Source organism: Fukomys damarensis, unplaced genomic scaffold (assembly GCF_012274545.1).
Source record: "Fukomys damarensis isolate Sample0158 unplaced genomic scaffold, DMR_v1.0_HiC HiC_scaffold_18, whole genome shotgun sequence".
Classification (NCBI taxonomy): domain Eukaryota; kingdom Metazoa; phylum Chordata; class Mammalia; order Rodentia; family Bathyergidae; genus Fukomys; species Fukomys damarensis.
Genome location: NW_022900930.1, coordinates 2707045 through 2720676, shown reverse-complemented (window position 1 = coordinate 2720676; position 13632 = coordinate 2707045). Strand labels below are relative to the sequence as shown.

Below are 13632 nucleotides of genomic sequence, written 5' to 3'. Positions count from 1 at the left end.
TGGAAGTGGGTGTTGGCTTCCTCATGCACAGTGAAGAAAAGGGATAATGTGAGTCCAAAACAAGCCACAACATGAAACAGAATCGAGGCTTTTCTCGAAGTCCTGAAGGTGCACCCAGGGACAGTGAGAAGGAAGTCTTCCTGGGAATGTAAAGGAAAACATCTCAGTCTCTTCCATCCCCAGCCTTAGCGAGGCCTGGACAGGGTGCTGCTGTCCATCCCTCGGAGTGACAGAACTAACCAAGAGCCAGCTTTACCGGTGTCCTTTCCATGGATCCAGCCCCCTCACAGACCACAGGGTTGGACCCCAAGTTTTCAGTCAATGTTGAATGCATGGAGAGCCAGATTAAACAGTGGGAAGAGGATTATAAAAGTTCCATCTTTCAAAATGAACAGATAATGTTTTGTTTGTTGCCATTAAGCCTTTTGTAAAGGATGCAACAAATACAAATAAAAGTCCTTACTGTCTCCGTTAACAAGTAGCAATGAACCAATGAACCTAGTTTCTGTACCGACGATGATTGCTAGGGGCAGGGTTCCATTTTCAGCCTAGGGTACAGGGATGAAAGCAAATCTTCGGGTATAGAAAAGCACATTATTTCGTCAAGAATTTTAGAGACAAAGGGTATGCGTATCAGTGACAAATGACCAAGAGTAGAAATGCTGTGTTACATGTGAGGGAGCAGCATGAGCCGGAGGAGGTGACGGGGGACCTCAGGGCAGTGCTGCGTCTCCCACGAATGAGTTCCCCACAGTGGGAGCTGTTCTGCTGTGCGACATCTCTAAGTCTCTGCAGTCACACTGGAACGTGTGGGGACCATAGCTGCGCTGCTGGGTTTCTGCGCAAAGTGAAACAAGCACGCATTTGTGACACGGATGGATTTGAGTGACTCCAGGATGGACACTCATCGAGGGTGTGGAAGATGCTGCCATGGGATGACACATGCATCCAGATGTAACCAAGAGAAACTGTAGTCTCCAACACATCACAGCTTCTCAGGACGTAAGAGACACAGTGACGCCCAGACGGGAGGGTCTGGAAGGGAGGTGTGCACGTTCTTGCTTCCAGGAAAATGATGTCCTTCAAGATACTTATTGCCAGGGCCTCAATGGAGGCAAGGGGACAAAATGCATGTTTTTTTCACACCTGAGTGAGGTTGCATTTTGATTACAAAAGTTTAGTCTAACTATACAGAAGAGGTACTACTTTTGTGCTTGATGGTAAGGTTCATCGAATTTATGCTCTCTTGAGATTACCTCATTTGAGCTTCTATGAGTCAGTTTTGCAGAAAATGGAAAGAGTAGAGAGATGGGAGGGAAGAGAGAAACAGACAGAAACAGGCAGAGAGAAGTCAAGAAAGCTGGCAGTGCAGGCCAAGTCTGGAGGCTGCTGGCAGAGTTCCTAGCTCCTTCTTGCTCAGGAGAGGGAAGTCCTTGTTCTCTTCCAGCAAGAGGCCCATCCACGTGATGGAGGGCAGTCTCTTTTCTTCAAAGTCAGTTTAAACATTAGTGTTGTCCAGAAAGAGCCCACCATTACAGACACACGCAGGATGTGCTGGGCGCCATGGCCCGCAAAGGTGACATAGGCTGACCAACACAAGGCAGTCAGTGTCAGCCTCCTGGTGCTAAGGACCCAGCCTAGGGCCTTGTTCCTGCTGAGCAAGCACTCTGCCCTGGAGCCACACACCCAGACTGGAGGAATATTGTTTCTGAACAAAAATGAGGTTGGCAGGGTAGGGTGAGCCCTCACCTGTGGAGGGAAGACAGGGTCTTAAAGGCCACACCTGTGCACAGGTCCACTGTCACCTCTGTGGCCACCGTGCTCTCCACCACCAGCGTGAAGAGACCCTCAGTGTTCTGCAGGTCGTGCCAAAGTGCAGCGAGACTGCATTTGGTAATGTCAAGGAGAACTCCTAGGGTGATTTTAAAAACAAGCACACACACAAACATTAAAGAAATAGTAGCCAGATAGCATGGCAACTTGTAGTGTGTAACTGTGGGGCTCAAAGACCACGCCCCCTGACGCTGGCCTAACTCTGGCTGGGCGCACTTGGAAGTGGGACACAAAAGCCACTCACCTTACAGAGTGTGAAGCCAAGAAGGTGAGACTCACACACACCCAAAATGAGCTCCTCTCCCTTAGGGTTAGTCTGAAATCTACTTCTTGTTGTCTCTAAACCAGGACTAAAACCAGGAGAGAGAGGGAGGGAGAGAGAGAGAGAGAGAGAGGAGAGGGAGGAAGGAGGGAGGAGAATTTCTTAAAATCCGGAGATTTTTCAATTTAAGATCTAGAATACAAACTTTTTTTTTCCTTTTTCCTGGTCCTGCCGCACTGGCTGTGAACTCACAGTGATCCTCCTGCCTCAGCTTCCTGTGTGCTTCGGTTACAGGTGTGCACCACCAGGCCAGGTTGGCGTATAAAACTTTCCATACCTTCCACACAATGCATCTCAGCCCTGACTTTGGTGTTCAGTCTCTTGCACACAGATGTTCTGTTTGCTGTGCTAATGGAAGAAATACTCTTCCTTTTCCCCGCTCACTTAACAGTAAACTTAATAAAGAAGTCGGATATGATTGCTCTCTGAAATGCAATTGCCAGTTAATTTTTGCAGTTTAGCATCTGCTCCCCAGCAACATTTAAAAACTTAAATTCTTGAGTGTAAGCATCATCAAAAAATAAACAATTTTTTTGCAAAGTCATTTCCTTTGTAAATTCACAAATCTATCGGACTGCGTGCTTCTGTGGCAGCTGCAGGGACATCAAACCGATTTTTATTGTGCACTTATCTCTTAATTGTCCATAAATACTTCTCTTCCTTCTTAAAGGTGTCAGAGGCAGCACCTGTTCTCTGTTAGAAACCAAGAGCAGCGGGTTCCCAGATCCCGTGTGTCCCTGGCTGACGGTACTCTTCTCCCAAGAGAAGGCGATCTTGGGGCCACAGCGACTTCCCTTGGGATAACCAGCGTTTTAAAAGACCAACGGCATCATTATTATATCATTAAAATATGCAAAAATAAGCACCTATTGGAAGCTGTAGTCTGCTTTATCTTTCTGTTGCATAAATGTTTTCATTTAAAAATTTATCACGTGCTAATTAATTAATTAATGTGACAATTCATAGACTAATTCCATAAATAACGTGGTTTTCCTCATGCATTTAAAATTATCAAGATGGTTCGCAAAGCATCGTCACAATTTCGCAACATGTAAAATCTTCATTTCATGCTATCTCGATGCAGTGCTATGGTCCATCTGCAGGCAAAGGTACGGACAGACTGCCGCTGCTGGTGACCGTGACGCACGTAAGTGACATGTGCCACCTGGGGAACCAAGGGGAGATTCGGTTCTGAGAACCACAAATCAGTGGTCAGAGAGAAGGAAAGCAGCGACAGTGACGATGGGAAAGAGCCTGTCCGAGCCACATCCATTTGATCTAAAAGCAGTATCACTCTTCCACCTTACGGGGCGGGCGCCTTTACAGATTCCACGGCTTTTCTCTACTCTTCCGATGCAGGACTGGGATGGGCTCTGGAGTGCGGATGAAGGGCTTTCCAGGTTTCATCCCAGCTCTGCCCCGGCCAGTCGTGTCCCCGACTGCGGTGGACGAGCCCACCTCACCGCCCCACCTCCGAGGCTACGCCCTGGACGCCTGGAACCCTAGAATGCTTAGCACACATCACGTCAGGGAGCCTCCCGAGCCTGCGCGGTCCTCTGCCCTGGGTATGCGCTTAGTTCCACTTTGGTACGAATGCACAGTGACCGTGGGGGCAGGAGGAGGCGAACAGCCCTGGAGGCAGCCCCGGAGGCAGCACCGGGCAGGGACAGCGATGAGCGGCTGGGCCAGGGACAAAGCACCTCTGTGTCTCTGCGTTTGGCCTGGAATTCTAAGCAGTCTGCTAGTTTGTTTGATTAATTTGTCACGATGAAGATAATGTGACAGAGCATTGTTACTTAATGGTTTCTAGATTTATCCAGGTATGTGTAGGTTGGGACGTCCACGCCCGTCCCTCGGTGCCCAGACCGGGCCCTGGCTCTTTTCTTGCGTTGTCGCTGGGTGTAGGTTTGGCCAACGACCACCAGGGGGAGGTAGCAAGCCGCAATAATGGGCGCGAGTCACCAGGATTCTGACTCGGGGCTGAGGGCTTGTCCTGTTTTTCAGAAGTGAAACAGAGGGCTGGGAAAACCTGAAGAAGCTGTCTCCTGGGTCCTGCCTCCAGAAGGAAGCACATTAAATCAATCCAGATGGGTCTCTCTGGGCCCCAAAGCTTGCACAAGTGAATTGAACTAATAACATATTTCTGTGTTTTTTATTAAAAAGAAAAACACGATTTTTTAAAAAAATTGGGAAGGATTTCTTCATCCCATCTCTATGACCAGTGTTGTCTGAGGATCTTACTGTCAGAGACGCTTAACTGAGACAAACTGTGAAAAGATCAGCAACAGCACTGAGCACTGAAAGAAGACACAAAAATCATCCAACAGGAAAAGCCCAGTGACTGCCTTGGGTTGGAAGGGATTAGCTGGTCTTTTGTCTACAACAAAAGACAAATATTATCATTGAAACGAACCCTTTTTCTCTCCATTGCCCCTGTCTCACCCTAGTTTAGGGACTTGGTTTGCATGAAACAGTGTCAAAAGAGGCCGGAGATGCCCTGAACACGTGCCCACAGACGTCTCGTCAGAGCGTCTTGAATGGCAGCACAGAGGCATTGCAAAGACCAAGGCAACGTGATCGCTACCTAGCCTGCTTATTGTCACCAAGTCCCACCTTCTTTGAAAATAGAAAAACGCCATAAAATAAACGTTAAGTATGGATCGTCTTTCTTATCCACTCACATCCAATGACTAGTTAGGGTGCCGACCAGAATTACAAATTCTCATATGAATCCAACAACAACAGATCTAGACTAAACACAGTGCGCCCTCTACAACCACATACTAAAAATAAATTTGATGTTAGGGATCACAACAGGGTATGACGTTCACATGGATCTCCACTCCTAACAGCCTCCTTTGCTGTATCACTTGCTTGGGTACAAATTCCAGTTCCTCCATTTGACCCATTTGTAAATCACTGAGGGTCAATTTTAGGGTAATAACAATGCTGACATTATAGGTTTTGGTGGTAACACATGTAAAAATGTTACATGAATGTTTTCCTAGAGCAAATACTGCTGCTACTAGTGCTGTTATTAATTTCTATGGATTGTGAGGTACACAGATGAACAGCATGGAAGGAAAGCCTGCTTTCTTAAACCCAAGCCATAGAGATGTTGAAGAGTTACACGCACTTCTTTTCTCTCAATCTTCCTCTGAAAGAAAATTTTGGTCCAAGGATGGCAGAGAAAGGTCTTGGAAATACTGCTTTGTCATCTTTTCGGGGAAATATTTTCTAATACTGCTTGACCACTGTTGTGTTCTTCTCTAGTCCCGCTAAGTTCCAAGTAGTATAAATTATGGACTTTTAAAGTCAAACTGAAATCACGTCAGTTTTGTTGTAGGGCATTGCTGTTCTCTTTCAGAGAACTGGTGCTGCTAGGTCTGGGGTACAGCTCAGTGGTAGAGTACTTGCCTAGTATTGTGAGGACCAGGGCCTCTTATACACACACGTTCACACACACATACTACTGTAGATACTGTAGAATTTGAAAAGCCAGAGCTGGGATTCCAGATGTGGAGATTTATAAGTATACTGGCAAAAGGCAGCTAATTTTCTGGGTATAGGCACAATATCCTGTCGCCTGCCAGAATTAGCTGAATGGTACATGATCCAAATTTTGTGCTGCCAGTCCCCAGGGTGGTGACATTTCTCCAACCAAGCCAATGTTGTATTTTACATAACAAAGAAATTCCAAGGATAGTTTGTTTTTCTTTCGTGTTTTGAAATATCCTAGGATAGCGTTATGGCTTTATACTATAGCTAGTGACATGTGCAGATTTCTTCTTACCTCATGGTTTAAGAAGGTCACTGAAGCTCTGGCTTTCATACTCTGCTTTCTGGGCCGTGGGAAGAACAAGAGGGGAAAGCAACCTTTTCCTTTTGAAGAGACTTCTAAGAAGTGCCTTACATATCTTCACTTTCTGTTGGCTACATCTTAATCATTGTCAAATTCCTAGTTAGGAGGGAGAGCGTCAATGTGTTTAATAGAACAGGTACGCATGTAGCAAAAAGGCAACATTCTATTAAAATCAAAAGGAAGAAGTATGGGTTGGATGCAGCAAATCTTGGTTATGTTACATCTTTCTTATGTACTCCAATTTTCTTGGTGACCTTCCTGTTACTCAACACTTTCCTCAGAAGAAAATCTAAAGCTCACTCCATTGTATGAGAGATTGACAATGAATCACAGTACTACACAGCAAATCAGCCCTTTAATGGAGTGAAGGGCTAAATGTAGCCTACCAGTTGGCATTCCATTGCTGGGGCAAGATACCTACCATACTTTTAGCTCACAGTTTCAGAAGTTTCAGTCCATGGTCAGCCGGTTCCAAGGCAGAAGCATCATAGTGGGGTGGGGGCAAGAGTCAGAAGAAATGTTCTGCCCTCTCGAGAGCAGTGGAGGAGGGCCAGGGAGCAGATCGAGTCCCCAGTGTTACCCACCCATAACCCATTCCTCCACCTGCACTCTGCATACCATTGCTCGTTCAGCACACCGATGAAGTGTGTGCCCTCGCAAACCGCCTTCCAGAAGTCTCCCAATGCAGTCAGGTTGATGCAACGAACTGGCATGAGTCAGTGTGACTGAACCACGTATCTTTAAACCATACTTAATTTCCAAAGAAACTCAATAACACGATCATCATCCGGCTCAACGTGATAGGTTATCCGGATTACAATGGACAAAGGTACTAATTCATTCCCTATCGACCCGACATTTCCAGCATAGCTCAAAAGATCCAAGTCAACATTCCATTCTGAGACTCAAGGCTGTTGTGGGCTGTGAGGCCTCATAAAATTCAAAAAACAAACTGTATAATCATAAGGCCAGAAAGCACAGGATAAATGCTCCCATTCCTAAAGGGGACCAAAGCAAGACTGAAGTTCAGCAGTGGGAGCAGGGAGTCCTGCAGCTCCCGGTCCAGCACCTGGGGTGGGTGGTGGGGAGACGGTGAGGCTGCACACAGCTTGATCAGTGCCGCTCTGTAGCCTCCCTGTCGATCTGGCTCTGCTCCCTTCCTCCAACAGGTGCTCCACGTTCCGGCGTCTCCAGCTGCTTGGCTTCACTTTCACAGCTCCGGGCATCACACAGCTGGGGCCTCCCAGCACGAATTCCGACTCCCATTGCTGAGCCTCCCGGACCTTTCTTTGCAACCTAGGTGGGAACCACCATGAACCCCACCCTGGGCATGGTGGATGAGTTCAGAACCAGATCACTAGGTTACCTGTCCCTAGTGCGTTGCTCTCAGAGCATTCTTTCCAAGGAGTTGACACTTTTGCACCCTTAACCTTGAAAAGGTGAGTTTGCTGATTCTTGAGATAGTCTCTAGGCCTCTTTCTTCCTGTTCTAGTTCAAAGTAATAATCTCTGTGTTTTCCGGATGATTTCCTACAAATCCCTAAAGGCTCAACTGAGGTGTGAGCTCTAGGAGCCTCCTCCTGCCGCCCCTCTCCCCAGATGTGCTGCCTGTCACCCTTGCTTGCTACTGTGGTGATGTTTACCTGCTCCCGCCTGGTCTATACCCGTCCTCCTCCACTTAGCTCTCAGTCTCAGAGAGCGATGCCGGCATCCCCCGTGCCTTGATAGGTAGGATCTAACGGTTCTTGGGTGAAGGAAGATGAAATTAAGCTGAGAGAGTCCATTCGAGGCCGAGACAGCAGCATAAACACTTTACCAATGTCTGATGTAGGTGAGGCTAAGAACACCTTAACCCTCTGCCTTATAAAAGCCTACGTATAGACAGAGGATCTGCAACCTGGGATGATAACTCTGTGGGCCTTTCTATCAAACATTTTCATGCCAGAAATGTATTTAAATTTGTGTTAAAAGAGTTTTGAACCCCGAGACCTGGAGTAGAAGCAACAGGGATGGCATAGATAAAAGTGTTTGAGATGTAAAGTAATAAAAGAACATGTGTTTAAGTGATGGGATGTTTACATAGGTGTTATTTTACCTCACTTTTACCGTGGTCTTTTAAAATGAGTGCTATTCTCAGTTTAGCTGGTGAAGCACACACAGCTTAAAGGAGATGAGTGACCTGCTAAAGCTCAGGAGAATAGTAAGAGATAGTACTAGAGCTTGATCCGGATTGTTTAACCTCAAAGTCAATAGTTCGCATGATTCTTTTATGACCTAAGTGTCAAAGGAGAAGGGCTCTCAAAAACTAGACACGTCACTGGGGGGAGAGAGAGAAAGCTGCAAGCTGTCCAGTCTTGGTCTTTTCTAAGCGGTCTAAGGGAGGTTTCAGTCCTTCAACTCCAGCTTGTCATAGATCTTACTCCTGTCCTACAGCAGGAAGGCATCTCTGAACTTCTGTGCCACTCTGGGAGCAGAAACTTGGAGGCCCAGAAAGCCACAGTGACGGTCCTCATTGGTAAATCTGTGCTAATGGCTTTGGGCAGAGATTTCCCTTACAGTGAATCACCTTCCGGTAGCCATTTAACTCTAAACTTTAATTCATGTTTTGTAAACAATCCCATTCACTTTAGAAGTCTTTAGACACTGGGTTGGAGATGGAAGTGGCGGTGGTAACAGCAAGTGGAAGAAGTTCTCGCACAGGAAACACGGGCGGGCAATGAAAGCAGAGTCCTCTCTCTGTTACCCATCTCGGCCATTACCCTTTTCTAATCACCACTGCCAGGGGCCCTGAGGTGAAAAGGAAGGGATGTAAACGACATCTGCCCTCTCTGTCATCCAGAAATAGGGATTACACGAGACCCTCACTGCAGCAGTGATACAGGACCACACAGGTGGGGGTTTGCAAGATCCTCCCCAGCTTTTAACGGGACCTTCCCGGATGGGAGAGCCAGATAGGTCTGGGGCAGTTGCTTCTTTAGCACTCATCTCTGAAAGTCTGATGCCGTCACTAGGCTACCCAGCTTGGTTATTCCTTCTCTGAAGAGGAAGAGAGGGCTTAATTTATCATCCTGGGCTTATAGGAATAGACATTAGTTGAAATTCTCAACAACGCTATGAAAGAGATGAGAGATGTGGCTTCTCAGAGCTAAGGGGCTGAGACACTGTGAGCACATAATTCTGGATATGAAACACAGAATAAAGTGGTTTTACAAAGAGAACAAATCAATAGGGACTAGAGTTCATGGTTCTGAACCAAAGACTTACTTGGATGACTGATTCTCATGGAGCTTTTTTCCAGACAATGCTGAAACATCTTTTGTATTCCAGACATGCAATAAGTAATACACACACACACACACACACACACACACACACACACACCCCTACACATCTACACTTATATATGTCTCCTTGTATACAGAGTATTCTGTGCAGTTACTACACATGGCCTCAACACATCCACCAGGAGCCGTTAGTTCACACAGAAAACCAGGTGAATAGTAGGGCTTGTGTTCCTCCTGGGACTAGGCACCTTTCCAGGGGAAAAACTGCTTGAGGCCTCATGTACTGTCTAGAGACCTTTAGCCTCAAGCTTAAAATGAAGCATTAACATTTGGGTGGGCTACCAGATTAAAAAACAAAACCCTCAAAACATCCACTCCATAAGTACTAAGTATTTAAGTTAAGTTAGTTACTGATGTATTGCTTTGCTATTTCACTCACGAGTTTTCAGGGAGCTACAAGCCAAAGTCCAAGACTTTCAGTTTCTTTTCTGAATCTTGAAGAGGTTGTGAGGTTGACCTCCCACAATCTGTTTTTCATCCCTTCCTAGGAAATCCGACTTTGTTCTCCACCTTAGTAAACCCTAAGGGTAGCTGTTAGGTCCAGAGACAGCCCACTGTGGTCCAGGGAAACAGATCTGTTCTCCTTCCTTTGACCTTTTGTGTAATGATGGTAATTTGGCTTCTGCATGTTGAAGCTGTTTCACTGTGTGATCTCCTACAAGCCTTCTCTGACAGACCTCTAAACAGGTAGTCTGCCTGTCCTGCCTCCCACTGTATTTCTTTATTGACAGCCCTTTCTGGAACATTCTGACGCGTGTGTATACAATTCCCAGTCCCTTATATGCTCCACAGTAGCCACCTAGTTGTCTTAGCTCTAAGGGCACCCCTTCCTCAGCTTCTCAGTTTAATCCATTTTACATATTAGCAGAGGGGCCCACCCACTTGTCCTGGCTAGGGAGAGGGGCACCGCCCTTGGATGGCGCGCTCAGCCCCCCACACCACAGAGAGAACTGGACGCAGGGATCTGGATGGAGCCTGTCAGCCTCCTCCCTGATTTTGCGTATCTGGGCACCGAGAGATGTTCATGTAAGTGTAGGTTTGAAACTGGTTGGGGAAAGAATATGTCAGAGATAGAAGCCAAGAAAAGGCAGCTGAGTGTCAGGAGGTTTATGGGAAGGAGAGAGGGAGGAGAGAAGAGGGGAAAAGAGAAAAGGGGAAGAAGAAAAATGGTGAGGAAGGCAGTGGGGAGGAGAGAAAGAGAGGGGAGGAGGTAAGAGCTTACTGGAGCCAATTTTGCCCGGAACATACAAATCTCCTACGCCTATACATTATATAATACTTTACAAAAACAGCCTGGACATACTGAACTGAACTTGTCTACATTTACCCTTAACACATACCTGTCCTAACATCTGCCCCTTGCTTCTTTGTTTGACTCTGCCAGCTTGATCTCAAGTTATTAAGTCTTTCGTGCTCATATTTTCCTGGATTTTATAATCCTCCTGAGGTGAGGTAGGTTTCTCATGCTGGTCACTCCCCTGGCTCTTCTTTTGCTAAATAAAAAGACCTGAAGTTTCATTGCTGATCTCCCAGGCCTTCCCAGTGCATCACTTTTGCAGAGCCTGGACTCTGTGTCATTCCCACAAGCCTCAAAGAATATGCAGAACTTGCCTAGGTACAGCTGCCAGCACATCAGGTCTCTCTGCATGGAAGAGCTGTGTCCTCATTCCTGCTTCAGATGCACCTTGGCAGTTTGAACTGGGTTAACAACAACAACGACAAAAAATGTGCATGAGAGTTCAAGCAGGATGGTAGATCAGGTGGGCGTGAGTCCTTCCTACCGTTCTTAAAGCAGGACCACGATCACAGATCTGGTCATTTCCTGTTCTCAAAGTCCCCTTTAAGGAAATTTTCTCTGGCTGCCTTCTTGCTGCCTGATGGGTGGCACGCATTCTGCATGAACCAGCCTTCTTGGGATACAAGGTCCAGCAGCTGAAAGTGGAAGAAACAGACAGGGACACTGGCACAGCTAAATATTTGATCCACACTGAAGCTTCTTAATGCTACAGGGCTACTAAGAAAATCCATGAATAACCACTTTGATTCAAAATTACTTTTTGAAGATCCTGATTTTGAATATCCACTGAAAACTTATGTATTAAACCACTCTAATAGGAAAGAATGAAATATTTTCCAGCTCTACTCCTTGTGCTTGACTCTGTTAAGCAAGAAACCAAATGAAATCACATAGCAGGAGACTTTTTTTCATCTAGTTCAATGTCTTAAGGTCCATCAAAGCTACTGATGTATCAACATTTAATTTCTTTTGATTGCTGAGTAATATTCCATTATACCAATGTAACATAATTTTCAAAATCAGTTCCCTATTGTGAAGTATGTTAATATTTCCCAATTTTTGGCTACTACAAGTAGAGCTGCTAAGAAAAATGGTGAAGATTTTTGGGTGGACATAGTTTGCAATTCTCTGGAATAAATGCCAAGGGGTATGACCGCTAGGTAAGGTAAATGTAGCTTTAGAATTTTAAAGACGTTGTTCAAATATAGCAAAGGAACCGTACCATTTTACACACTCACCAGTGATGTATAAGAGAGGCAGTGTCTTTGCATCCTGCTCAGCATTCGGTATTCCACCATCAACACTGACTTCAGCCACTCCAACGGGTCTGTGCTAGTAACTCTTTGTGGCTTAATTTCCCTAGTGATTTAGTGATGCTGAGAACAAACTTTTCCGGGGCTAATTTCCATCTGTTCATCCCCTGGGGCAAATGTCTCTTCATGTCTGTCCATTTTCCAGTGGGATCGATTCAGGTTTTGCTGTTGACTTTCATCCCAGCACCAGGGGCTGCCGGGCCCCTTCACACAGTCCTATCCTCGGCCGTTTTCATTTCTTTCTTTTAAGTTTGGGACCGGGCATCACTAAGTTGCTTCATTTCTAGAACCAGGTTTGAACTTGTAATCCTCCTGCCTTTGTCTCCTTGGGTGCTCTTGGTTTACTGGTGAATATTCAAATTTCTTTATACAAATACTCTATATGTTAGTACTTTATCAGCGTGTGACCTACTTTCCCCCTTTCCATAGTACGTCGTGTGATAGCACCTGACTCCATTTTGTGACTCATCCCTGTTCCCCCTCCATTTTGTGAAAAGTCAAGTGATTCCAGGTGTTCACCCCGTCCCCCACCTTGGGAGTCCCCTCAGTTGATGCTAACAGACTGCCACATCCCATTTGGGAGAGCTTGCTGCAGCTCTGTGGTATCTTTGTGACCTTGTGAACCGACTACTCTGCACCTCTGTGATACTTTGCTGCAACTAAACTGTGCGAAACCTCCCTTGATCCCCACTAACTTGGAAAGTTCTGCTTCTGTAAAATTCTGCTTGTGCTCCCCGCTCCCTGAGCCGTCCCCAACTAGAAGAGCCACTTAAAAGAAACCTGCAAGCCGCATTTTGGAGTCTGGAGGCTTTGAGCACAAGCCATTCTCAACCACGGGCAATAAAGGACCCAAATTTGGCTCAGGGCGCTGGCGATTCTCTATGATCTCCTGCAATTGAGTATAACAGTCCCTTCACATCATTACCGAGACTCTTCCTAGATCAAAATTTTTTAAGTTTGATGAAATCCAGTGTGTTTTCTCCTTTTATGTGCTATAGGTTGTTATTGTGTATAAGAACTCTAAATCAAGCCCTGGGTCTCAAAATCTTTCTCTTATATTTTCTTCAAAAAATAGTGTAGTTTCTACATTTTACACTGAAATTTATGACCTTGAGGTGTCAAAATAATTTTTATTTCTTAAAACCTAATATGTCATTACCGGAAACAGAAGCACAGAAACAAAGAAAAACACCATTGGCATCACCAGCAGCTCAGCCGGCTGTGTCCTTCCAATCCTGTGTGAGCACCTTGTGTGAGCAGGCCATTCGGGGTGACCAAGGTCAGATCACGCCTTTCACACATCATAAATGTTCACTGGTTCAAAACCCTCAAGGTACAAGAGTACTTTTGATAACCACAGACAATATATCAACTCAATCTGTTTGAAAAAATTGTAATATTGCCTTTCTTGGGCACAGAAATGGCAACAGGCCTCTAGATAGATGTATTGGCAGTGTTACAATTAAAATACTACGTTTGCTTAATGCTCAAGTTAAAATGAAACATAAAGCAAAAGAGAACACCCAGCATGATGTTTCTAAGAGTTATCAGATTAGAATATTAGCAAGAAGGGATGTTCCCACTGAATTATTAAAGTATTCTAATAGCATAGACAGAAAACATGCCCACATCAACAGCTCCCATCAAAATGCAAATGTGACA

The 13632-nt window shown here is 45.5% G+C and overlaps 1 protein-coding gene across 6 annotated transcripts in view; it reads left to right on the top strand.

Moving 5' to 3' along the window:
• Positions 1 to 3117, top strand: part of Ido2 (indoleamine 2,3-dioxygenase 2) — a 43987-nt gene extending 40870 nt beyond the window's left edge. For 5 of the 6 annotated variants that reach the window (XM_010617140.2, XM_010617142.2, XM_010617141.2 and 2 more), the window contains one exon: positions 2826 to 3030. In XM_010617140.2, the coding sequence (XP_010615442.1) occupies positions 2826 to 2959 (134 nt within the window). In that variant the 3' untranslated portion in view covers positions 2960 to 3030. Of the gene's footprint in view, positions 1 to 2825 lie in introns of all 6 variants that reach the window. The other variant, XM_010617145.2, reaches the window with a different exon arrangement.
• Positions 3118 to 13632: the final 10515 nt, after the last annotated feature.